This window comes from Macaca mulatta, chromosome 17 (genome assembly GCF_049350105.2).
Source record: "Macaca mulatta isolate MMU2019108-1 chromosome 17, T2T-MMU8v2.0, whole genome shotgun sequence".
Classification (NCBI taxonomy): domain Eukaryota; kingdom Metazoa; phylum Chordata; class Mammalia; order Primates; family Cercopithecidae; genus Macaca; species Macaca mulatta.
Genome location: NC_133422.1, coordinates 72,695,223 through 72,720,596, shown reverse-complemented (window position 1 = coordinate 72,720,596; position 25,374 = coordinate 72,695,223). Strand labels below are relative to the sequence as shown.

The following is a 25,374-nucleotide window of genomic DNA, read 5'->3' as shown; positions in this document are numbered from 1 at the left end:
TAGTTCCAAATCCTGGTCCCTCAGCTAACTAGCCACATGACCTGAAGTGAATTACTGAGACTCAGTTTCACTACAATAAGGTACTGTGAAAAGGTGCCTCATGCAGGTGGTAGACCCTGTAAGGAGCAGCTGATACTGTGTTTTAAATTCCAAATGAGGAATGTGTATATTTACCTTAAAATTGTTTGGCCTTGTTCTTGAACCCAATGACCAGTTAATAAAGTATAATTAAATACTTTAAAATATCATTATCAACTTATAAAAACTATTTCTTAAGCTCATTTTGTGGCAGGTAGTGGGATGGTGCAGAAGGAACATATAACTCATCCAAGTCCCTGTCCTGAAAAAGAAAGTAAGTCACATGAAATCAATAGTGACCCACAGACGTCTCTTATGTGACCAAGTGCTAAGTTGTGGTTAACAGTCCAAAAGTGCTATGAGAAAAGAAAAGAGATAGACCTCAGTGAGGATTAGCGCAGACTTCCAGGACTCAGTGGAGGAAATACGAATGGAGATGGAGACGATGAGAGGGCCAGTGGGGAGCGAGAAAAGTCACGCCACAGGAGCTGTAGGCATGAACCCAAGAAAGCTTGTATAGGAAGGGCAGATCCAACACTGGGTGGAGTCAGCTAAGCAAAATATTCATATTCCAAAGCTTCCATATAATTCCTTATTCAGACAACATTGTATATTGTTATTTGGCTCAGCAATTGAATGTTGGCCTCCTTCTTACGAGACAGGGAGGATAAGGACTGCAATTCAAAATAGCCAGATTTGGAATTAGCACTCACAACCCTAGACCATATTTTTCATTCCTTTAGCATTACTCTGTAACCATGTTCCTAACCGTATTTCACACTTAAAGTTCACCTTTTTAAATAGAAATTGATTTTCTACTTCCACAGTCCCAGAAAGCATTGCCTAAGAGCCAAAAATCCAAAGTTCTTGTCCCATCTATGCCATTAACTAACATGAAGCAAAAAATGAGCCTCCTGTCTCTGGGCAAAACTCCTCTATGGAACAGGTGCTTCTGGGTTTGAAGTTTCACAGATCCAGTAGGGATTTTGCTGCTTGGAGGACGGCACAGTACTCTCCAGCGCATCTCCAAGCCTGACTTTCTGACCTCTTTTATACACTCTCTGGACAAAACTACCAGCCGCTGTTATTTTCCTCTCTGCTGTAAACATGGAGCTCAAGAATGGATAGAAAGACCTTATTGTATTGCTCTGTCTGGTAAATAAATATCATGTTGAATTTGCATGGCAGCTTTCTGATTATTTTCATGTCTCCGATAAGCATCAAGTCTGTCATAGGTACAGTATAAAAATCCCTGAGATTACCTAACACTGACACTGTGGCAGGAAGAGAGGAGAAGAGCTGTACTAGGGAAAATGAGGAGTACTTGTAGTCCTCTCTTAGGGCAGTGAGAGGGCCGGGGAAGAAAAGATCGAGGTATTCCGTGTTGGGGTTAATGTGGGCTTGAAATGAAACTTCAGAGCAAAATGAAGCAGAGCAAAGAGCAGCGCCCACAAACTAACCTTACATATCACAGCGGCGGAACATTTACCTGAAAGAAAAGTCACACTTGGCATTAAAAGTTCAATTATCACGTTCAGTGCAGAGCCTTGTTCTAGTCTGGAGCTGCCGGGTGTCACATGGTGCGTGATGACTTGCCCTTGATTTGGGTTCATTTGAAAAGCGTAGAACTCTAACAAATAAACAGCCTTTTGGGACCTGTACCTGGACGAGGACTGCCCCCTCCCTCGGGCAGCTACTACTGATGCTGTCCAGGCATCGCCCAAGGGGAAAGGTTGCAGCGGGGTCGGAAGGCGCGGGAGGAATCTGGCGGTGATTGATGGGGAAGGGATGAATGAATAAAAGTACTTGTCTCTGATGGCAGCAGAGACCCCAGAGGCTACACTGTCTGGCATTCTCTCAGCGTTTCGTCAGAGCCAGACCCGCCTGCAGCTCAAGGGAGGCGTGCTCCTCTCCCAGAGCAGGCTGGAACCCAGCTGGGTTCCGCGTCCCGGGAAGGTGGTCTCCGTTCTTCGCTCTGCATCTGGTTTGTCAGATCCGAGAGGTAAACATTCGGGCTTGGTGTTGAATTAAAAATCATTGATTGAACCTTATCCTGGGGCTTCGGTTTGGCTTACTAGTTTGGGGTTTTAAAAAAATAAAAATAAAGCCTATAGAGAGGGCAAATTAAAATAAGGATGGGTAAAGGAAGGAGCATGAGTGTTTGAAGCCACTTGGAGGGAACAGCGGTTTCCAAGTTCCTGCTGACTTGAGAAGTCTCTGCGAGTTTCCGAATCTCCGGCGCACTCCTGGGCGCGCTGGGGGAGCTGTAGCTCAGCCAGCAGGGAGTAGCGGCTTTCATCCGCCGGGAAGAGTCTTTCGAGTTCAATCGCTGGGTACAGAGGTTCCCCTGCGGGGCAAAATGCAGAGGTTGATACAAGCCCTTGGCCTCTAGGTGCCTTAATTCCGCGGTTCCCACGCACGCTTAACTAAGACGTGTATATATTCTTCCTGGCACATGAAAGAGTTCGGAGCTTTGCCTTGGATCCCCATCACTCCCCCCCGGCACACCCCTTCCAGAACGCCCCGCCCCGCTGCATATTATTTACCCCCTCCTGGCCACGCGGGGGAAGAAAAACAGCGGAGAGGGCATTGGGAAGGAGTTTCGACCAGCGCTGGCGAGTCACGAGGGCCAAGTTCCCCACTGGCGCGGCGCGCAAACTTGAATTACTTTTGCGCGTGTATACTGGCGGAGAGGCTGCGGGCGGTACTAGGGTTTGCAGAGACGTGGCTCCGGCTACTGACCCAAGTGTCCTGTCTTCCTTTCCCTGCTTGTCTCCAGGCTCTGAAACTGCGGAGCGGCCACCGGACACCCACTGGAGCAGGCAGCAGCATGCAGCCGCCGCCAAGTCTGTGCGGACGCGCCCTGGTTGCGCTGGTTCTTGCCTGCGGCCTGTCGCAGATCTGGGGAGAGGATAGAGGCTTCCCGCCTGCCAGGGCCACTCCGCTTTTGCAAACCGCAGAGATAATGACGCCACCCACTAAGACCTTATGGCCCAAGGGTTCCAACGCCAGTCTGGCGAGGTCGGTGGCACCTGCTGAGATGCCTAAAGGAGAGAGGACGGGGGGATCTCCGCCACGCACCATCTCCCCTCCCCCGTGCCAAGGACCCATCGAGATCAAGGAGACTTTCAAATACATCAACACGGTTGTATCCTGCCTTGTGTTCGTGCTAGGGATCATCGGGAACTCCACACTTCTGAGAATTATCTACAAGAACAAGTGCATGCGAAACGGTCCCAATATCTTGATCGCCAGCTTGGCTCTGGGAGACCTGCTGCACATCGTCATTGACATCCCTATCAATGTCTACAAGGTAAAGGGCGCCTGCTGAAATCATGGTGGGCTTGAGGAAGGGGGCCTGGCTGGAGAAGGGTGATGAGAAAGCTTGTAGAAGGAGCTTCCCTTTAGCTCTCTCTTAAGGCTCAGCCCCTCCTAAAAGTCAGTGATCTTTGGAACCAAATTCCATTTGGTTATGTCCACTCATAAAAGTCGGTAACCATTGGGATAAAATTCCATTCAGGTCTCCAGTAGCCCTCTGCGAAGCTTAGGACAAGTGTAGTCCCCACTCTAGCAACGTTAGTATCACTTTGGGAACTTGGTACACATGAAGATTTTTCTGGCCTCACCCCAGACCTACTGAATCAGAAACTCTGGAGTGGAGCACAGTAATTTGTATTTTAACAAGCCCTTTATGTAATTATGATGAACTGTAAAGTTTGAGAACCACTAGTTCTGAAGGATCTAGTCCTTAAGTGCACCTAATGGGGTACATCCTCTAGTCAAAAGTGTGTGGTCCATGGACAGTGAGCGTTAACATTACCTGAGAGTTCGTTAGGAATGCAAGGCTAGCCCAGACTTACTAAGTTAGAATCTGCATCTTAAGATCTTCAGGTGATTCATATGCCCACTAACTTTGGGAAGCACTGTCTTGGAAGACTTTGAAAGTAGCAGATACAAAGTAGGTTTTTAGGAAATAAATGGCCTGGAAGAAAGAGATCCAGACTGGTGAGTAGGAAAAACACAGTTCACCTGCTGTGAGGGACTGTAGCTACTCTGCATTAGATATCTACAGTGGACCAAGGACTGGGTGAGATGTGTTACTTCTGTTATTCCTTCCAGCAGCCCACAAGTAGATATTACATTTAGTTTACAGCTGACTGGTAGGATGCTCAAAGTAAATGAGTGAGAGGTGGAACTGGGGATCAGACCCAAATCTGTCAGGTTCCAAAGTGCAAGCCATATGACAGCACCCCATCAGTTATTTCATGGACAAGACCAAGGAGCACTCAAAATCTGTAAGGGTTTCAGTAGTTAACATTATTGTGTGATTACCATGGGCGTCAGCAGAAACACACAAAGAGCCAGGTTGCTCCAGGTTGCTTTGGAACTCCAGACACATCCCGGCACCTCTGGGCCTCAGTTTCCTCAATTCCACAATCAGGCTGCTAGTGCCCACCTACTGAAGTTTTATGGTATTAAAAAGAAAAAAAAAAAGCAGCCTAAGTAAAACAGTTGGAAAATTTCAAAGACATATGAAAATATTTAAAACTTTCCCAGCAGCAGCAGCAGCAGCAGCAATAGAAAGTTGCACATAAAAACACAATCACAATGTAAGGAAATGGAATTGTACTTTGCAGATTTGCCTATAGCTAGACTTGACTTCAGTACTTCAGTACAAGGGTAAAAAAATGGAATGTAAAGTTGGGAAATGTTGTAGGGGATGCTTTGACCTATTGGCAGGAGTAGTTACCATAAGGCATGCCTGTAAATTTCCCTTCATGAATCTCTAAAAATCCTAACCCAATAGCTATATTTTAAGGGGAATTCCAAACATTTCTGAGGCTTAGCAGTGAGAGTGGATTAGGATATAGTTTTCTCTAAAGGGAATCACTCCCGGAAATGGGGGAATCAATTGAAGAAATCCTAAAATCCTGTGTGGCAATTAATTCTGATAAACTGTGAGGATGTACTTGTATGAGCTGAAATGGAATCTCTAAATGCAGTCACAACTCCATGAGGGTCAGAAGCGACTCTTTTACTTCTTAAGATGTCCCACAAACTAAATCTTCCCATTCTAATTTGGCAAAGGAATTTCAATTCAATTCATCAAAACTGAATTGAGAATTTTTTCAGTACAAGGTGTTGTGATAAATTTAAAATAAATCTAACAAGATCTCTTCCCAAAGGGAGATTACAATCTAGTTTTGCTAGGTTGGCACAGGACTTTATGAAAGTTCTGTTTGTGGGGTCAGGAAACCCCACATGTCTAGCCCAGTTAGAAACCTTTCTAAATCAGACAGTAGCTGAAGTGCTGTATAGAGGGTGGCATTGAGAACATTTTTTTAGTTTTGATGTATTGCCTCCAGGACAGATAGAAATCAGCTCTTCCAGAACCATCTTCTTTCGTCTGTCTGGTTAAATGAGTATTTGTGATAAACCAGAGAATTTCTGCCTCCCCAAGAGGTCACACAGTTTCCTTTTCATTTCAAACTCCCTTATGATTTCCCTAGGAAGTTACATCCTTTTCCCTGAAGCCATCCAGTCTTAACATGACTGTGTTTTTACTTCTGAAATAAGCTAATGAGTCATTACAAATCTGTCCATCCAGTAACTTGTATTGGTCATAAACACATTCATCACATTGCATCCCATTACTAAGGTCGTCTTTATTGAATCCTACCTCGTGGCCTTAGGTTTAGCTTGAGACACAATATCATAATAATGGCTACCAGTTATGATGCACTAGGCACTTGGTTTATTTCATTAAATCACTACAACAACCCTGTAGAGGAGGTATCGTTATCATTCCTGCTTTAGATCTAGGGAAAGTACTTGTCAGAGAGGTGAAGAAGTAACTTGCCTAATGTCATACGACTACAAAGTGATGAAACTGGGCCTTCAACCCAGACCATCCAACCCAAGTGCGGTCCACCCCATCCCACTGCATGAAGCATAATCAGGCACTGCATTGTCGTCTCCAACCTTGAGTATTGGTTTAGGATCTGATTTGAGAGCATTTGGTGCAAATGTGGCAAATAATACGCTATCCCACAGTAGAATACTTAGTAAACATTTTCAGAAATTAATTTGAGTCAGGATTTCTGTCTCTCGAAACCCCCTTCACCTGGTCTATAGTGCATAATATCAGTGGAAGTTATTCTAATGGCTTAATTTACCAAAATATATAATCCAGAACTAGTTAAAAGCCATTTATTTTCCTAAATAATTGTGGCAACATGGTTTTTTTAAAATGCATTTAGAATTTCAGAGTAGTCAGGTATGATCATTCAGAAAAAAGTAATTTAAATGAGTTATGAAGGCTATATTTAATATATCCTAATATGAGAGGCTTGAATCGAAACCAGTGATTTCTAATTTTTCTTGGTGGGGTTTTATCATTCTCTTTGAGAATTCAATATACACAACTTCAGCGGGTTTATGAAATTCTCCAACCCTCCTGTTGGCATACTAAGGGCTCAGAGGCCAAGAAATGTCAATGTGAATCTATTCCGTTAATCTGGAGTTTAATAAATACAGAGTTCAGTAAAGTTGGCAAATCACAAAATGTCATAACTTATTGGAAGCTACAGTCTTCAGGCTGTGAAACTGGTGGGACTTTATCTGGAGTTGCTGCAGTGAAAGCTGCAAAGCGTTGGGAAGCATGTCTGATCTGCCTGGACTGCCTCAAGGAGCTGGGTCCCTGGAAACTTTTAAGTAGAATCATACCACTCTCACAGGTCTCCTGTGTTATGGGGAAAATCCTGTGTTGAAGGCTAGGGAAGTGTCTGAGGACACTTAGCAAGTTGAGGCTGCTGAAGCACTTCAAACTCATGTAAAAATGCAGAAAATAATAAGCCTTGCTTACCTTTCTCATAGGCACACACTGGGGCTATGCCTACGTTACACAACACCAACCAGATGAACAATGAAAACTTCAAGCATCCAAAGGAGATATTTATTTAAATATATATGTATGTATACATGTACATACATTAAAATGTTAAGTTTTATAAGAATATATAGATATATAAGTAAAAAGATGACTATCACTTGGCACAGGGCATGGCACATAGCAAGCAAATGATAAATGTTTTTAAAATGTGTGTATGTGTGTGTATGTGCGTTTTGAGTATCCTTTGTTTTCCAGCTTTTGTTGTGACAAACACAACTACAAACAACATGTTTGTACATGTGACTTTGCACACATGTGTGACTACATCTAAAGGGTAAATTTTTATAACTAAAATTAGTAAGTGGAAATGTGTGTATTAAGTCAAAATTTTGAAAGATATTGCCATATTGTGCTAGAAAGTTATTCTTGTACTCTTGGTTTCAATCCCTATTTTATATAATATCTCAATATGGATATAAATGCATATTAATGTTTATCTGTAATATGTATATGGGCCACCATGCTTAATATTTACATCGTCTACATATTCACCAGAACCAAAAGCCAGTGCTTGATGTTAGGATGAATTTCTCCTTATTCACAAGCTACTTATGGTGCCCTTCCTATACATCCTAAAATAAATGGGGTAATCTAGAATTGTTCATATGAGAGCCTGGCGCTCCACTACTAAGTTGCAGAAGCATAGATATCAAAGCTGGGTAAAAAGCGAGACAGCCGGGTGTACCTGTGGATGCTATCAATGTGTTTATGTTGTTGTTTGGTTGGTTAGTTGATTTGGGAATGATATTTAACAAAACTTGGTTGTAGGTTAGGGAGAAGTTAAAAATTCTTGAGCAAATAATGAGTTCTTAACTTACTTCTGAATTTTATTAACTCCCTTTGTGTTATATTTACATGGATAACTGAGTTAATGAAGTTAGCTCTCAAATATAGCTTCCTTTATGTGTAAAGAAATTACATTTAAAAACAAACCTGCGTGCAAACTGGTAAGACGAATACCAACATCCACATTAACGAGTTCGGTAAGGATCCAAAGGTGATCAGGTGCCCAGTGGTGATGGAGAGCTAAAAATTAGGCTGGTGACCCAGTGGAGTGCTTCTAGATGGTTTTACAGTTAAGATCTGTAGGCTACTATTAGAGGCAAAGAGGCGGCATTCATAGTTCTGGAAGGCAAAACTGCTGATCTTTAACGTTTAACTAGTTAAGGGTGGGTACATATAACATTAAAATGCTGGTATGTCAAAATGCGGAATTGCTTCACTGAACCCACAAATGAGTTTCGAGTGAAGTGACCTTGGCAGGTAATAGACATTTTCTGCTTGTGACACACTCAGGATTATCTTTCTGAACAAATTTACCTTTTGCACTATCCTATCTTAGACTACTTCTGGTACTTAACAAGTTTATGTATAATTAACTAGTTTTGTAGTTAAAAGTAAAAGTTGATGGAACACCACCAACTTTTGAAGTTATAATTTTCCAATCAGTAAACTGAAGTGTATGCATATATTCCGATCAGTAAACTGAAGCATATGCATATATAGCAACACAAGAAGTAAGGGTGTCATTGGGAGAGGAGTCTAATTTCTCCCAATTTAATAACAATGTTCTCATTTCCAGTCAAGTCACTGAAATATTTTAGTAATATTTACAGATATTTTACCGCATAAGCATTCTGAACCAAACGTGGAAACTGTATACCTTTGAGATTTATTTATGCAAAGCAAAATAATTTTTAAGGAGCAACAACTAAGCACATTTAAAGTATTAACTTTTAAAACTTGTTAATGAAGAGTCAGGCTTTTAGCTTGAATGACCTGGAATCAGTTAACAAATACAACAAATACCCTGACACCCATCTAGCATAGTGGCTGCAACTGTCAATACTACACAAATGCTTGCAGACAAATGATGCTACACATAAAACATAAGAGCAGTGGGCTTTTTCCACTCATATTTTTAACAATGTCCAAATGAAAAAAAAAAAAAAAAAAAAGAAAGCTTGATTCCTTCTGTATTGAAGTATTGGTCATAGTCAGATAACAGGTTGATAGCAGAATTCAAATAAACTAGAAACTCAAGACTTCATATTCCCAGTTCACTGTTTCACATGTTGGTCACAGATTTCTGTGACAAAATGGTCAGTAAGCACTTGGCCTTGGGCAGTGAAAGTTTCCCTAGGTTCAACTCTATGATATTTCTTGTGTTTGCCTTTGATCTGCCACTTGGTCACTCCATAAATCCAAGCCTCTATGAATGTCAAGGTAAGGTTTTCTTTCAGTATGGTAAGGCTTATCTATCAAAAGATTTATATTTCTCTTTTGCTCATCTAAAATGAGTCTTTCAACATTGAAATATTTCCATAGTTGTACAGAAGGATAACGTAGCCAAGACCCTGCTGTCTCCAGGCCAGGGAGCCACGTTCTTCAATTCACAAAGAAAACCATATAAGGATATCTCCGTGTAGCTAATATGCTATAGTCGATTATTTTTAGAGAAACATGCCAAATGCTAATAAATGATTAAGTTCTTTAAAGGGTGTTGACAGATAAAGCCTGAGCTGAAATAAGATTCAGGATGTAATTTATGATGTGAAACATTCTCTTTCAGAACTTTGCACAGTTAAAAAGAGGTTGGTTATGTTTGGGAGATAGCTGGATGTGGTGTATGGGTATACAACTTCTCTAATTTTAGACTTTTTATTATTTCCAATGCTTTTATTTTAGAGTTATTTATCATTCCCTATAAGGCCTCTGGTGAAAATGTAAAGGACCAAGAAAATGGCCAAAATATGGTGGTGGATGGGAGAGAGGGAAAGAGAGAGGAGAAAGGGTGAAGGGAGAAGATAGAAGAGGATCATTCTTGAATCAGAAATTTATTAACAAAACTGATTGAAGCATTTCTCAAGCAAGTCTCCCCTTTTGAGGCTCAAAACTGCACTCATGCCTGCTGACCTGTGTCTTTTCTCTACTTCTCTCTTCTTCAGTTTCATTGTAGTTTCCGGAAAGGAGGAAAACTATCCTCAGAATGTTTACACTGTACGCTGTCTTCTTCCCGCTCGCTCAGTGTTTTCAGACTATTTTAATGGGCTTTCAGATTCCATAGTAATCAGACATTTTCTGATCATAGCTTATTAGTCTCCCATAAGATATTCCACAGATAGAATTAGGCTTAGGTATGGCATGAAGTTACTTAATGGGGTTCGTTGAATTCATGTAGTTTGCAAGTCTCGTTCTGAGCCAGGAGGCGCTCAGGTTCTCATTCTTCAGTTTCTTCAGATGTCATCAGTGATAAGTCAACTAATAATAGACCAGGTTTGTGAGTGGGTTTTGTTATTTCTCTTAGTTGGATCTTTTCAAATATGTAATATGTCGGTGAAAGTTTTAAAGCTCAAACTTTGGATATAGTTTTAAATTTAGATAATAAAAGAGTACAATCAATTTCTTTCCTGGCCTGTTACAGACTTAGAAATAAATTTCTGGTAGGAAAATATATTTGAGGTAAACTTCAATTTCTCTTAAGAAATATTTTTAAAAATTGTTTTCTATCTCTCTGTTTCTTTTAGAGATTTTGTTTCAAGAACTTTAATTCATTTTCATAAGCCATTGTTCTATTTCAGAAAGTTATAGGAATCTTTTCAGAGCTTTGAAAAGGCCTCTGTTTTGTGGATGTGTGTGAAATAGATTCCCACGGACAGAACTGTTGCCTTGCACAACTCTAGGGGGCACTGTTCATATTGTAATCTACTGAGATGGCACCCCTGGGGGATAAGCTAACATTATTTCTGACCCACATATTTCTAACTCACATAGCCTAATCTTTAAGTGATTAAGTACATTTTGATGGATGCAGGGTAGAACTTGTAATTTGTATTTGTCCTTCAGGGCACAAGTGCACTGTATGTCAAGAAAAAGAAAATTCCATGCACTTGATCAGCATATTGACTCCAAATTCAAAGTTTACTTTGAACTATTTCTCTATGTACCAATACAGAAAGAGTTCTGTCATGCAAGTCCTTGAATGAAGGTGCCCTATCTCATTAAAACTCTAGTTCAAACACAGAAAAAATTCTTAACTACTACAGGAAACAGAGATAAAAACAGAATACACCCTTTCCTAGAGTTGGCAAATGCAGCCATTCCATTATTTTCCTTTTTTGACTCTTATTGTGAAAACATTTATATAATGCCAGTCGTTTAAAGAAACGTTCACAATTTATCACAGGATGGAATAGACTGCAGTCTGGCAAAGTAACCTTGGTTGTCCTCTTAATTACACCACTCACTCATCCTCTAAAACAATCATCTCTAATAATGTCTGTATGTTTACTGCATCTACTTCCACGAAACTTACAATCCCCTCCACAACTAAAGCTTTTCATAGAATCCCATTACATAGTGAGAAACAGTAGGTTCTGTTTTATATCAGGCATTGCCTTGACAAGTTTTGAATAGGAGAGAGAGGGTGGGAGAGGAATTTTTGTTGTTACCTTTTCCGGCCTGCATGGAAGAGCGGAACTCCAACGACAGTAGAGCCCACCCTCAAGCCTCAATTCTAGAGTTTCTGACTCTATGTGCCAAGAAGACCTGATCATCAGGACTAGAAAATATAAATAGTAAATATACAGTCATGTCAATTCTGTAAAGAATATATGTAGAATATGAGAACTGAAAGACGTATGGCAAATGTTTTGTCATAGATGATTTCTGCCTTATGATCAAATTCATTCATTCACTCATCCGTTCATCGTTACTTAACAAGCATTGAATGAGTGACCACTATGTGCCAAGCACTGTGCTAGGCATTATAAATGTTTTAGGATATTCTGAAACAAATAAACAGTTAAAGCTCAGTGTATACTTCTAATTTAATAAAATAGAAAAAGAAAATGCTATGTATGTTTAATGAGGCGAGTGAACATTTGCTTGTGCAAGATGGTTAACTTTAGCATTTCCTGACCTTATGGGGCTTGACTCCTCCTGGCATTAATGGGGGTGTGTGTTAACAGGATTTTTTTTTCTTCATTTATTATCTCAAGTATGTGATTTTTAATTAAAAAGAGAAATGAAAAATGTAAATCCCCCAGTTGGAGAGATTTTTTAGGATCCACTTCACAAACTCCTCAAATAAATAAAGAATATTTATTTCCTATTCATGCTATTTATCCTTTTAGACATTTTTTAAGCTATAATATAAAAATGACTTTATAATGTAGTAGAAAAATTTATTTGGATTCTCTTGCCTTGTTTCTTTCTCAAGCAGTTGTTCCTATGTAAATTTATAAAATTATGGTCTTTCTTGAGTAGAAATCTTTTAGCCAGTATGGTCACCTCTTTTTTCAATCTAATGTTTGTTTATTTCTGTTTATCATCCAAAATAAATGTTCTAGAGAAGCAATATAAGCCTTAGGGTAAAATGGGTCAGCACAAACCTAGGCTATCATTTTGTCAAATGGATACCACATTGCCAGCAGGACTAAACACTAACAACAGCTATTCAGTTAGATGAGACATCACGATATGAAAAGCAGTGCCAGTTATGTGAGTATTTGCCAACTGGCTCATATTTGATAAATGTTAGGCAACATATATTCAACTTAATTTTAAACAGGATTTAAAATTTTAATTTATGTGAAAGGGACATAGTGTCAAGATTTAACTCTAAACACCCTTTTTGCGATCAGAGAGACGCCTTTTGATTACATGTTTGAATTGTCTTCACTGTTCAGACTTTGCCCTTAAGTTATCTAATTTAATGGGGTAAAGTCCAAAGAAAAAACTAAAAATAGGGAATAAGGAATGTGTTATTGCTGGGTTTAAAGTTAGAGTTGCTTCCTCTTGCAATAAAGTGAATCCATTTCCTTTTCAGTGGGGAAAGCTGTATCGTTAGACTTCAGATTATAGATGTTAGATGTTGTTATTTTTCCCAAAGAATGATGAAGAAATGAATGTCTAAGAATCACACCCATATCTAAGAACAATCTCTCACCAAATTGTAAAGATGTCATCTTGGTTGAGAGTGAATTTTTTTTTTTGGGAAAGCTTCATAGTTTTTCCCCACCTGGGACGTTTTTTGCATTAAACAAGTGGATACCTTTATATTTTAGATAAGTTTCAAGCAATAGCTTGCCTAAAGACTTTCTTGCTAGAGGCCATTAATATGACAGAGATGAACATCAATACTGGGCATGGTTTCTGTCACAGAGTATCAGGCTTTGCTGGGTCTCCACAAAGCCTTCTGATCAGTGAGGCAGAAGGTAAGCTTTTTAGATGAAGAGCATTTAGAGTCTTGCCAAAGCCATTCTTCTCACTACAAAATAATGGAAGCAACAGTGATGCTCTTCCCACATCTTCTGTGGCCTTCCAGAACGAATAGCATCCAGTTCTGAATTGAAAGCATGAAATGCAAGCTGATAAAGGTTAATGCTCTCTCTCTCTCTTTTTTTTTTTTTTTTTTTTTTTTTGCAGTCTCTTTCCCTTCAAAAGTGTAGACTAGAAAACTGTAATCTCTCCATGGTGATTACGTTTCTGACTATCTGTCTGTTGAGCTTGAAGAGTATTGTTACAATTTTCAGTTTGTGTTTCCCTGTTTTCTGTGATAGCTTGGGTCAGAGGTTGGGCTGCAGGCCTCCAGTGGTATGAAGAGAAATAATCCAATTTCTAGGCTGAGCCAAAAACAATGGAAACCTCAAAACATGGCCTGGATTCAGTGCAGAGCTCATTTTCATCGGCCAGACTTCTTTTCCTTCAGTGGTCTGGATGCTCATTCATCTTGATTATTCTGATAGCGGTACCTACAGGATAACAGTATTACCATATTTGGAACTAATTTAAGACAGAATAGAATATTTTAAAATATCCAAATGTCTGGACATTATTTGAATAAAATAACTAGGGGCATTAGTCAGGGTTCTCCAGAGAAACAGAACCAGTGGGATAGATAGATGGAGGGATAGGTAGATAGGTAGGTAAGTAGTCAGACAGACGGATAAATAGATAATGAGGAATCAGTTTATGAGATTATAGAGGCTGAGAAGTCCCATAATTGGCCATCTGCAAGCTGCAAATGTAGGAAAGCCAGCGGTGTAATTCAATCCAAGTCCAAAGGCCTGAGAAACCAGTCTGAGGGCCAGAGGAGATGAAATGAGACATTCCAGATAGGCAGGAAGAAAAAGGGGCAAATTCCTTCTGCCTCTGCCTTTTGTTCTATTCAGACCCTCAGCAGATTGGATAATGCCCACACACCTAGGGTAAGGCAGTCAGCTGTACTGAGTCCACAAATTCATATACTCACAGACACACCCAGAAATAATGTTTAATCGAGCAACCTGTGGCTGGTCAAGTTAACACATAAAGTTAACCATCGCACTAGGTGAGCAGAAGATTTTGCTCTGCACCTAGATATTTTACCATGATTTGACACACAGCTATAGGTTTAAAAAATAATATTTGATTTAATTCTAAACTTTTTTTGTACAATCACCTCCTTCAAAACACTGTCGGGCAGGTATTATAGTGGTTGTAAGCATAGGCTCTAGACCATCTGAGTTCAAATGTGGATCTATTACTCACTTAAGTGAGCAACCAATTGCAAGCATATTGGTTTCCTAATGAAGAGTAACAAATTACCCTACAATTTAGTGGCTTAAAACAGTAATATTTTTTAAATCACATTGTGTCTTTGGTTTGGCAATTAAGGAGTGGCTTAGCTGGGTGGCCCTGGCTCAGGGTCTCTCAAGAAGGTACACGCAAAATCCTGGCTGGAACTGCAGTCGCCCAAGTTTGACTAAAGCTGGAGGATCCTCTTATTCACAGACCTGGCAAATTAGTGCTTGATGTTTTCAAGAGGCCTCGGTTCTTTGCCATTTGGCTTCCCCACAGAGGTGCTTGAGTGTCCTCATGACATGGCAGCTGGCCTCTCCCAGAATAAGTGACCCAAGAGAGAGAAAGCCAGTTCTTTAGGAACTAGTCTCAGACATCACACATCATCACTTTTGTCACACTGTATGCATTAAAAGCAAATCACTAAGTCCAATCCACATTCAAAGGCAGGGAAATTAGGCTTCATGTTTGGAAGGGAGAAGTAATCAATAGTAGAATATTGTCTGAATAAGTTATACCTGGCTGGTTCTAGCACAATCCTTGTAACCAGTTGGATAATTTTTATTCTTATTTCTAAGGGTAATTGGCAGTTCTTTTAAAGCTACATGAGTTCAAAGCTGGTTCAGACCTGTGGTGCACCAAGTCTCCCCCATTTCAGTAAATGACTTCACCATGCACGGGATAAACCTCTGTGAGTGTCCTGACTCCTCACATCAATTGTCCAACCCATCAGCAAGTCCTGCTAGCTAGCCCTACCCTTAAAATGAATACAGGCTATAACCCACTCTCCTCAGCCTCGGGGCACACAGGGTCCAGCTCACCACTAGTTCTCATCAGTGCTTCCTTTCTTGGCCCTACATTCTATTCTACACTGGGCAGCACAGTGATCTCTTGAAAAATATGTTAGATCATACCATTTCCCTTCTCCAAACCTTGCAATGAATTCCCTCAAAAAAGCATTTAAATTGTTCCTTCTACAACTTCATTTTCCATGCATTTGGTCTGGGTTACTCTTCTCCAGCTTTAGTAGCTAGTAGCCTCATTGCTGTACCTCCAGTTCACCAGGCTTGTTTTGACCTTAGGGCATTTGCACATGCTCTTCGCATGGCTTACTGTCTTATTTCAATCAAGTCCCTCTCCAAATGTTGTCTCTTCAGGGTGACCTTACTGAGAAGCTTATCAAGAAAACACCTTAGCCGGGCACGGTGGCTCAAGCCTGTAATCCCAGCACTTTGGGAGGCCAAGACGGGCAGATCATGAGGTCAGGATATCGAGACCATCCTGGCTAACACGGTGAAACCCCGTCTCTACTAAAAAAAATACAAAAAACTAGCCGGGCAAGGTGGCGGGCGCCTGTAGTCCCAGCTACTCAGGAGGCTGAGGCAGGAGAATGGCGTAAACCCAGGAGATGGAGCTTGCAGTGAGCTGAGATCCGGCCACTGCACTCCAGCCTGGGCGACAGAGTGAGACTCCGTCTCAAAAAAAAAAAAAAAAAAAACACCTCCAATCCCACCCTCACTCAATATGATCACAGCCTCTGTTTAATACCATTTTAAGTATGTATGTGTTTTTTGTCTGCCTCCCTCACTAGACTGTAAACTCCATGTGAGCAGAAGTGCTCAGAATAGTGTCTGACAGATAGTGAATGCTCAATAAATATTTATTGAATGAATGACTGAACAAGCATAATTAATGAGTCAGTTGATTAACCCAGAAGTCACAAGATAGAGACTATGATGGCTCACCGATGTATTTTGATAATATAATGTTATCTGAGAGGTTTCTTTAAAAAAATATGAATTGAACTTTAATAAATTATGAGATTCATATAAAAATTCCAATCTGGGTTCTTTTGAAAAATCAAGAGATTTTTGTATTTGGGGTCCCTTAGAAAAAAGTGTGTGATATCTATTAGCTGCTGCTCCTTTCAGACAAAGTTTACCCCAGACCCCACCCCACTCCCTATCATCTTCCTGACACCAATGACTTTCTGAGACCTGGCACCCTCCACTTCTCTGTGTTACCTGCCTGGCTCTGTAGGTTTTCAGGATCCTACATTAAGCATATATGATAAGTCTGCCAACTTTTATCCCACATGTCTGTATAAGTTTTGATATCTAATTTAGAAATGAAATTGGTCCTATGTTGAGTCTCCAAGTCAAATTCATTATGAGACACACATTTTAGCCTTTGACGTGTTTCTAGTTATAGAACAATCAACTCAGCTTGACAAACTCAGTAGAGTCTTCACTACTAGTGAGAGGATGGAAAGACTCCACTGTGTCTCAAAATAATTTTCACTTTTGGAAGGTTGTTTTTCAAAATATTTTTAAGACCCGTGGATTTGAAATACTTTTCTTTATTTTCAAAACCGCATGAACATTTGATCCAGATGTTTACCTAAAGTGATTCATTTACCAGTGTGGGACACACCACATCGCCCTAAGAAAGAAAATAACCACATTTAATAATAGATGGTTGCGTAGTCTACAATCAGATAAAGAGAAATATATATGTGTATATATATACACACTGTATATATATTACATACTATGTGTGTGTGTGTGTATATATATATATAAAATAGCAATAACTATGTCTTCTTGCTCCTTATATAGCCAGTCGTTGTTATATTTTAGAGTCTATGAATCAAGCACTGTTAATATTAAACATCTGCTATGCATTAGGCACTGGTCTAGGCAGTTGTGGAGCTCATAGTCTGTCTTACACTCCAGGGATCCAGACAGAAAAAAAAAACTAAGCAAACAAATAAGTTAATGTGATATGCCACAGGAATTGATAGACTATGGATAAAAAGGAAAAGAGAGTAGGGAGATAGGGATGCCTGACCAGTTATGGTATCTAATAGTGTGATCAAGGTAAGTCATGTTGAAAAGATGAAATTTGAGCAAGACCTGAAGGAGATAAGGGGCTTAACCAGGTGAATCTGTGGGGAAAGAGCCTTCTAAGATAAGGAAGGACCTAGAGTGAAAGCCCTAAGTAGAAATATGCCTGGGCTGTTCAAGCAACTGCATAGCTACTCCAACTGAATGACTGTTCAGTTAGGTAAACGGACTGCAGTGAAGAACAAGTGCATGAATGCACATGTTGTTCTGCATAGAGTACTACTTCAATAGGGAAGTCTGGTCTCCTCAGCTAAGGACTATTTATAAATCAATTTTAATTAACCCATATTTTGCTTTGGCCATGACCTGGGCATTTCAGACTCTATGACAGTATACAGGTCCAATTTTCAGGAGGAACCTAAGCGATTGGCCCAAGTTTGCTCTGATGAGGTGAGCTGAACTCTAAGCTACTATATACGCATGATGATTTCTTATAAGCTGGCTGCATTTTCATCAATCCCAACACACTTTCCTGTACCACACATATGTCGAACAATGGTGCTTTTCAAAGAAGTAGTCCATGAGACAAAGAATGACAACCAGAATTTATCCTACTCTGCATGTTAATTATGCTCCACTAAGTGATACAATTTAGAGGGCATCTTATGAAACCCCCTAACAGAGCTTCATGTCTCCTCAATGCAGCTGCTGGCAGAGGACTGGCCATTTGGAGCTGAGATGTGTAAGCTGGTACCTTTCATACAGAAAGCCTCCGTGGGAATCACTGTGCTGAGTCTATGTGCTCTGAGTATTGACAGGTAGAAGCTTCTATTTAAGCCAAGAATATTCTGAATGCTATACTATTGTTTTGCATGTTACTTAGAAAATAAGCTGTGCAATTCAATAAAACTAAGGTATGCCAGCTTAAAATACAATTCTATTTTTATCTCCAGATATCGAGCTGTTGCTTCTTGGAGTAGAATTAAAGGAATTGGGGTTCCAAAATGGACAGCAGTAGAAATTGTTTTGATTTGGGTGGTCTCTGTGGTTCTGGCTGTCCCTGAAGCCATAGGTTTTGATATGATTACGATGGACTACAAAGGAAGTTATCTGCGAATCTGCTTGCTTCATCCTGTTCAGAAGACAGCTTTCATGCAGGTAAATTTTACTTTTTTAAATTTTCCTTTCTGCTCTTGCCTTATAACTATTTAGCTATTTTTCTCCTGTTTCCCACTCCTTGGGAAACTGTTGATTTATGACTGTCCTTGGCATAAATTAAGAGTGTAGATCCAAGCACTGTGGGGTTAATGGTGACCAATGACTCAAGAGGCAAGAAGGTAAATCACTACTTCTCTAAGAATCCCCTTGCTCTCAGTGGCATGGATAAACTAAGTTCACATGAAAGAATTGATGTGAATTTATAGCTTTTCTACCCAAAGCCATGTTAGAAGTAAAATGCTTGGTGCCACAAAGTGAAAATAGCACTCAGGCAAAAGGTTTCTCAGCAAGGCAATTTTCTTCTATAGAAGGGTGCGTCTCACAATGGAGCAATGGTGAAAGCATACCAGACAGGGGAGTGGGATGGGGTGTTATCCCTGATGCAGCTAGTTCCTACTGCTGCATCTTTCCCCTTTAGGTAAGGTTGGACCGCACAGTCTAAGTTAATTCCAGTCGGCTATTTTAAAGAGAGCAGGGATACGAGCTGGAGTGGTGGGATGAGTAGTTTCAGCGGAAGGATGGTTACAGAGCAGGTGACTAAGGATGACTAAGGAAAGAGCAGGTGATAGAGGCTAGGAGGGGGTTGTTTACTGAAACTAGGGGCAAGGAGATGTAAAGAACGAGGAAGTTAAACTTTAAAATGCAGAACAAAGAACAGGGAAGCTGAACACACTGATGTATTGGTTCTCTGAAGAGGAATTTACTGTATCCTACAGTCCCATTAGGACTGACAGCTACTACGTAATCTGCACAAGATAGCATAGTAGTTGTCAGAGGAGTGTATGGTCCAGCAAATATTCAGATAGAAGTCACCCTGATATGGATGGAGTCTGAATGGAAAGACTCCCCTCTCTTTTTCTTTGATGCCAAGGAGAAAGCTGCCATTGCAAGAAACTCTTCATCCTGGTCATTTATTAAAGAACATTTGATTTGGGAATAGAAAAAGAATGATGATGCTGGTTTCCAGAAGATAGATCCTGAGTGTAAAAGGCTCTTCCAAACAGAATGAGTTAAGAGGCATTAATGCAAAGGGGGCTGGCCTAACTACTCCCAATAATTGTTTTCTATTGTATACACAAGGAGACTAAATAAAACTTTATGAACTGTATATATACAGGAAAAAAAAGTGCCGACTGGGTTACATAAATTCCTCTCCAACACAGATATATCTAAAGCAATATGAAAACGATAACAGAGAAGAAAAAGAATAAGAGATATGACATAAGTCAAAAGCAGCTTTTATCTTTTTGCGAGGTTAGATTTATATGTTACTGAGCTAAATGGTTAACCTAGACCTTTTCATATCTGTTTTTCCCATTAAACAAACTTGCTAAAAAGTGAGAACTTCATCTAAACACCAAGTTATCTTTACATATTTAGGTGTTATATTTCACACAAAGAATACTCTGAGGATAACTTTCTTATGTGAAGACAAAACACTGAATTACCAAATATTTCAAATTTTGCCTAACTACTTAAGTTTTTATGCATGCTTATAACACATTGTCTTAGGGAACTGAAATGTTTTTGGTAAAATTTGGGTTTTATTTAACATGACTTTATTTGTTCAGTAAGTGTGGCTTGAAAGATTCTGCACGGTATATATAAACTGGATCTAATTTAGAAGACACTCATTCCCTAATGAATTTTTTTAAGTTTAACATTTGTTATATAATATTTTCTTACAGAGGAGTATTAATCATAAAAATTCTCTCATCCCCCTAGTTTTACAAGACAGCAAAAGATTGGTGGCTATTCAGTTTCTATTTCTGCTTGCCATTGGCCATCACTGCATTTTTTTATACCCTGATGACCTGTGAAATGTTGAGAAAGAAAAGTGGCATGCAGATTGCTTTAAATGATCACCTAAAGCAGGTAAGAAAATACAAATATTTGATAACTCATGTTGAAATTATAATTATGAATATGAAAATGATGATGATGATGATAAACTAACATTATTATATACCAGAGCATATTTCCTTTTTCTTGCTTCTGGTAGTTTTAAATAGACAAAGAATATTTTTATATTATTTATTTAGAGATATTCTATATAATCTAAAATGATCTAGGGAGAATCTGAACTTTTTAAAGATGAATCTCTAGGCCGGGCGCGGTGGCTCAAGCCTGTAATCCCAGCACTTTGGGAGGCCGAGATGGGCGGATCACGAGGTCAGGAGATCGAGACCATCCTGGCTAACATGGTGAAACCCCGTCTCTACTAAAAAATACAAAAAAAAAAAGAAAAACTAGCCGGGCGCGGTGGCGGGCGCCTGTAGTCCCAGCTACTCCGGAGGCTGAGGCAGGAGAATGGCGTGAACCCGGGAGGCGGAGCTTGCAGTGAGCTGAGATCCGGCCACTGCACTCCAGCCTGGGCGGCAGAGCGAGACTCCGTCTCAAAAAAAAAAAAAAAAAAAAAAAAAAAAAAAGATGAATCTCTAGTCACTTCGGTTCCACTTCACATTAACTATTCCATATAAAGCTCAGTGTCCTGAGTTTTTGCATATGCCGCTGACTTTTTGTAGACAATATTAAATGTTTTAGAAGAGAGAATGCTATAAATATAATGAGCCATCTTTTAAGGGTCAAACTATGGATTTATTTCAGAGACGGGAAGTGGCCAAAACCGTCTTTTGCCTGGTCCTTGTATTTGCCCTCTGCTGGCTTCCCCTTCACCTCAGCAGGATTCTGAAGCTCACTCTTTATAATCAGAATGATCCCAATAGATGTGAACTTTTGAGGTAAGTAAGGCAAACTAGAAATGGTTTTGTAAACAAATGCCACTCAGAAGTGTTTCCATCCATCTGTTTTATAGGCAGAAAGAGAAACTACCATTTTTATAACCCTTAGGAAGCCAGGGAGGTTGCCAATTTTTCTCTGAGGTCCTGTTGAGAGGGACAGGGAAGGGGAGGTATGAAGAACACTAGGGACAGAGAATCAGAGGTGTCAAGATGATGAGTGAGTGCCAAGGTGGAAAATGTCAGGTCCAATTCTCCAACACGATTTCTAAATTACTTCTTTTCAGCCAGCTTCAGTACTTCCAAATGAGATTTTATTTTAAAAGAGAAGAATTGGGCCTGGGAAGAGGAAATGGAGGAAAGTCAGTAGAGATGCTAGAGTTAGAGGGAGACAGAGACAGAGACAGGCAGAGAATCATTATTATCAAAGACGAGTGATAAATTTAGAACGATGGTATATTGGTATTTTTTTCCTTACAAAAGCACAAAAGTCAACAATGAATACATGTTCAGAATAGCATATTTTTCAGACACATTTTGGGTTATTTTGTTGCAGCTTTCTGTTGGTATTGGACTATATTGGCATCAACATGGCCTCACTGAATTCCTGCATTAACCCAATTGCTCTGTATTTGGTGAGCAAAAGATTCAAAAACTGCTTTAAGGTAAGAGACTATCCCAAAATAAAAAGCTCTTTGTAATATGGCTCAAATATAAGCTTTCAAAACTATTAGTATATCTATCCAGACAGATTTAGTAAATTATTTTATAGTTTCCCTTTTATTACATCATGGATGATTTTTTTAAATACGACTTTTGCTTATAAATCACTAAAATTAATTTTTGCCTATAAATCCTCGTCAACCACTCCCTACTGCCTCAGCCAATCAGTTACACTCATGGAATTGTTAACCAAAAAGTAATAAAAATTATATGCATTGATGTCTGATAGGCATCACATAATAAAATAAGGGCTAAACATGAATTAAAGACACTGTTCCCTGTTTTTGGTAGAGTCTGAACTTCGCAGCTGCAATTATTATTGTAACTAAATTAACTCCTTTTTTACATGGACTATGAGAATAATAAGGTAAACAAAAAAATAGTTTAGGTTTTACCTCTTTCTACCTTTTTTGTATAACAGTGATGTGCTGTTCAATGTGAAATACATAAAATTCCTTCTTCAGCTACTTGCATTTTATCATCCTTCTATTCATTCACTCCTTCAACAATCTAACATGAAATAAAATATCCCCTCCCCTAATACGAAAATCATCCATTTGTCATTGGTATTTCATTACTGGAAAGCTGAGAACGTAGCTCCCGTGTAAACACTAAGTCAGCCTATATCATTCTTCGCCCACTCATAACTCAAATTTTAGAGCTGGAAGAGAACTTCCGTCAGTATCAACACCTTCATTTTATAGAATATAAAATCGTGGACTTCCCATTTTCTTTTACATATAGAATGAACAGAAGACAAACAGAATGAACAAAATTTTATATTTAAAAAATTTCAAGAAAAAAATTGGATGAAGAAAACTGAGATGCTTTTGTACTATATAACCTTATTGTTTAACAATATTGAAAAGAGACATGAGAATACATGGCTGAAAAAATAAGAAATCAGTATTAAATTAATTGACATGAAAAGATATTTATGTCACTGTCAAGTGAGAAAAAGCAGGTTAAATCTCCTCAGCAAAGTGGCTTAGAATAACTTGGGATGAGATGTGTGTGAAAGTATCTACAAGGTTATGGAGTATACATATAGTACAGTCTCACTAAAATATACTCACATTCTCAAGCACATGCACATACACATGTGTATAATTTATTTATTTCATGTATGTGCACATATTTCTGTTTTCATGGGGAAAAGTCTTGAATTATATGTTTATCAAATATTAAGAATATTTATCAAATAACCAAGAGTAAGTATCAATTAAAAGTGGCTTTCTCTTGATTAGAAATCTTAACTATGTAGTTTTTTTCTTCTCTGCATGTTTTAGTCAAAAATTATCATATGCTAATTCTGTGAGTATATTCTTTTAAGAGGGAAAATAAAAGAGCACCGAAAGACAGGGCCCAAGAACTCCTAATTATGCAAAGAAAGTCAGAACCCTGGAGAGGAGGAAGAGTTGAGAAAGGTGACTGATGTTAACATATAATGAGTTACTTTGTTTTGTACAGTCATGCTTATGCTGCTGGTGCCAGTCATTTGAAGAAAAACAGTCCTTGGAGGAAAAGCAGTCGTGCTTAAAGTTCAAAGCTAATGATCACGGATATGACAACTTCCGTTCCAGTAATAAATACAGCTCATCTTGAAAGAAGAACTATTCACTGTATTTCATTTTCTTTATATTGGACCGAAGTCATTAAAACAAAATGAAACATCTGTCAAAACAAAACAAAAAACTATGTATTTGCACAGCACACTATTAAAATATTAAGTGTAATTATTTTAACACTCATAGCTACATATGACATTTTATGAGCTGTTTACAGCATGGAAAGAAAATCAGTGGGAATTAAGAAAGCCTCGTTGTGAAAGCACTTACTTTTTTACGGTTAGCACTTCAACATAGCTCTTAATAACTTCCAGGATATTCACACAACCCTTAGGCTTAAGAATGAGCTCACTCGGAATTTCTATTTAAGAGATTTATTTTTAAATCAATGTGAATCTGATACAAAGGAAGAATAAGTCACTGTAAAACAGAACTTTTAAATGAAGCTTAAATTACTCAATTTGAAATTTTAAAATCCTTTAAAACAACTTTTTAATTAATATTATCACACTATTGATCAGACTGTAATTAGATGCAAATGAGAGAGCAGTTTAGTTGTATTTTTTGGACACTAGAAACATTTAAATGATCAGGAGGGAGTAACTGAAAGAGCAAGGCTGTTTTTGAAAATCATTACACTCCTTTCACTAGAAGCCCAAACCTCAGCATTCTGCAATATGTAACCAACATGTTACAAACAAGCAGCATGTAATAAACTGGCACATGTGTGAGCCAAATCTAAAATATAATACTTTTTAAAAGAAAATTATTACACCCTTTACATTCAGATAAGATCAAACCTCACAAAGAGAAATAGAATGTTTGAAAGGCTACCCCAAAGATTTCTTTGAATCTGCCATTCACATAGCCTGTGAAGAAAATACTATCTACAAATTTTTCAGGATTATTAAAATCTTCTTCTTTCACTATTGTAGCTTAAACTCTGTTTGGTTTTGTCATCTATAAATATTTAGCTACATACACTGCATGTAGACGATTAAACGAGGGCAGGCCCTGTGTTCATAGCTTTACAATGGAGAGATGCCAGTGACCTCATAATAGAGACTGTGAACTGCCTGGTGCGGTGTCCACATGACAAGGGGGCAGGTAGCACCCTCTCTCACCCATGCTGTAGTTAAAACGGTTTCTAGCGTATGTATAATGCTGTAGTTAAAACACTATTTTTCAAAATCATACAGATTAGTACATTTAACGGCTACCTGTAAAGCTTATTACTAATTTTTGTATTATTTTTGTAAATAGCCAATAGAAAAGTGTGCTTGACGTGGTGCTTTTCTTTCACTTAGAGGCAAAACTACTTTTTGAGACTGTAAGAACCTCTTAGCTTTGTGCGTTCCTGCCTAATTTTTAAATCTTCTAAGCAAAGTGCCTTAGAATAGCTTGGGATGAGATGTGTGTGAAAGTATGTACAAGAGAAAACGGAAGACAGAGGAAATGAGGTGGGGTGAGAGGAAACTCATGGGGACAGATTCCCATTCTTAGCCTAACATTCGTCATTGCCTCGTCACACCAATGCAAAAGGTCCTGATTTTGTTCCAGCAAAACACAGTGCAATGTTCTCAGAGTGACTTTAGAAATAAATTGGGCCCAAGAGCTTTAACTCGGTCTTAAAATATGCCCAAATTTTTACTTTTTTTTTCTTTTAGTAAACTGGGCCACATGTTGGA

The 25,374-nt window shown here is 39.0% G+C and overlaps 1 protein-coding gene across 1 annotated transcript; it reads left to right on the top strand.

The window, feature by feature from the left end:
• Window positions 1–1,993: 1,993 nt before the first annotated feature.
• On the top strand, window positions 1,994–24,627 carry EDNRB (endothelin receptor type B). Its single transcript, XM_001089047.5, has 8 exons — window positions 1,994–2,080; window positions 2,858–3,391; window positions 18,145–18,257; window positions 18,393–18,597; window positions 20,383–20,532; window positions 21,265–21,398; window positions 21,952–22,060; window positions 23,589–24,627. The coding sequence occupies exons 2-8, from the start codon at window positions 2,909–2,911 to the stop codon at window positions 23,721–23,723; spliced, it is 1,329 nt and encodes a 442-aa protein (XP_001089047.3). The 5' UTR covers window positions 1,994–2,080; window positions 2,858–2,908; the 3' UTR covers window positions 23,724–24,627.
• Window positions 24,628–25,374: the final 747 nt, after the last annotated feature.

What these genes read in the sequence shown, in the direction of transcription:
- EDNRB (XM_001089047.5), top strand. Translation starts at nt 2,909, where the DNA reads ATGCAGCCGCCGCCAAGTCTGTGCGGACGCGCCCTGGTTGCGCTGGTT. An exon ending in AGAAGACAGCTTTCATGCAG is followed by an intron (nt 18,598 to 20,382) that starts GTAAATTTTACT and finishes TCATCCCCCTAG; the next exon opens with TTTTACAAGACAGCAAAAGA. An exon ending in AATAGATGTGAACTTTTGAG is followed by an intron (nt 21,399 to 21,951) that starts GTAAGTAAGGCA and finishes ATTTTGTTGCAG; the next exon opens with CTTTCTGTTGGTATTGGACT.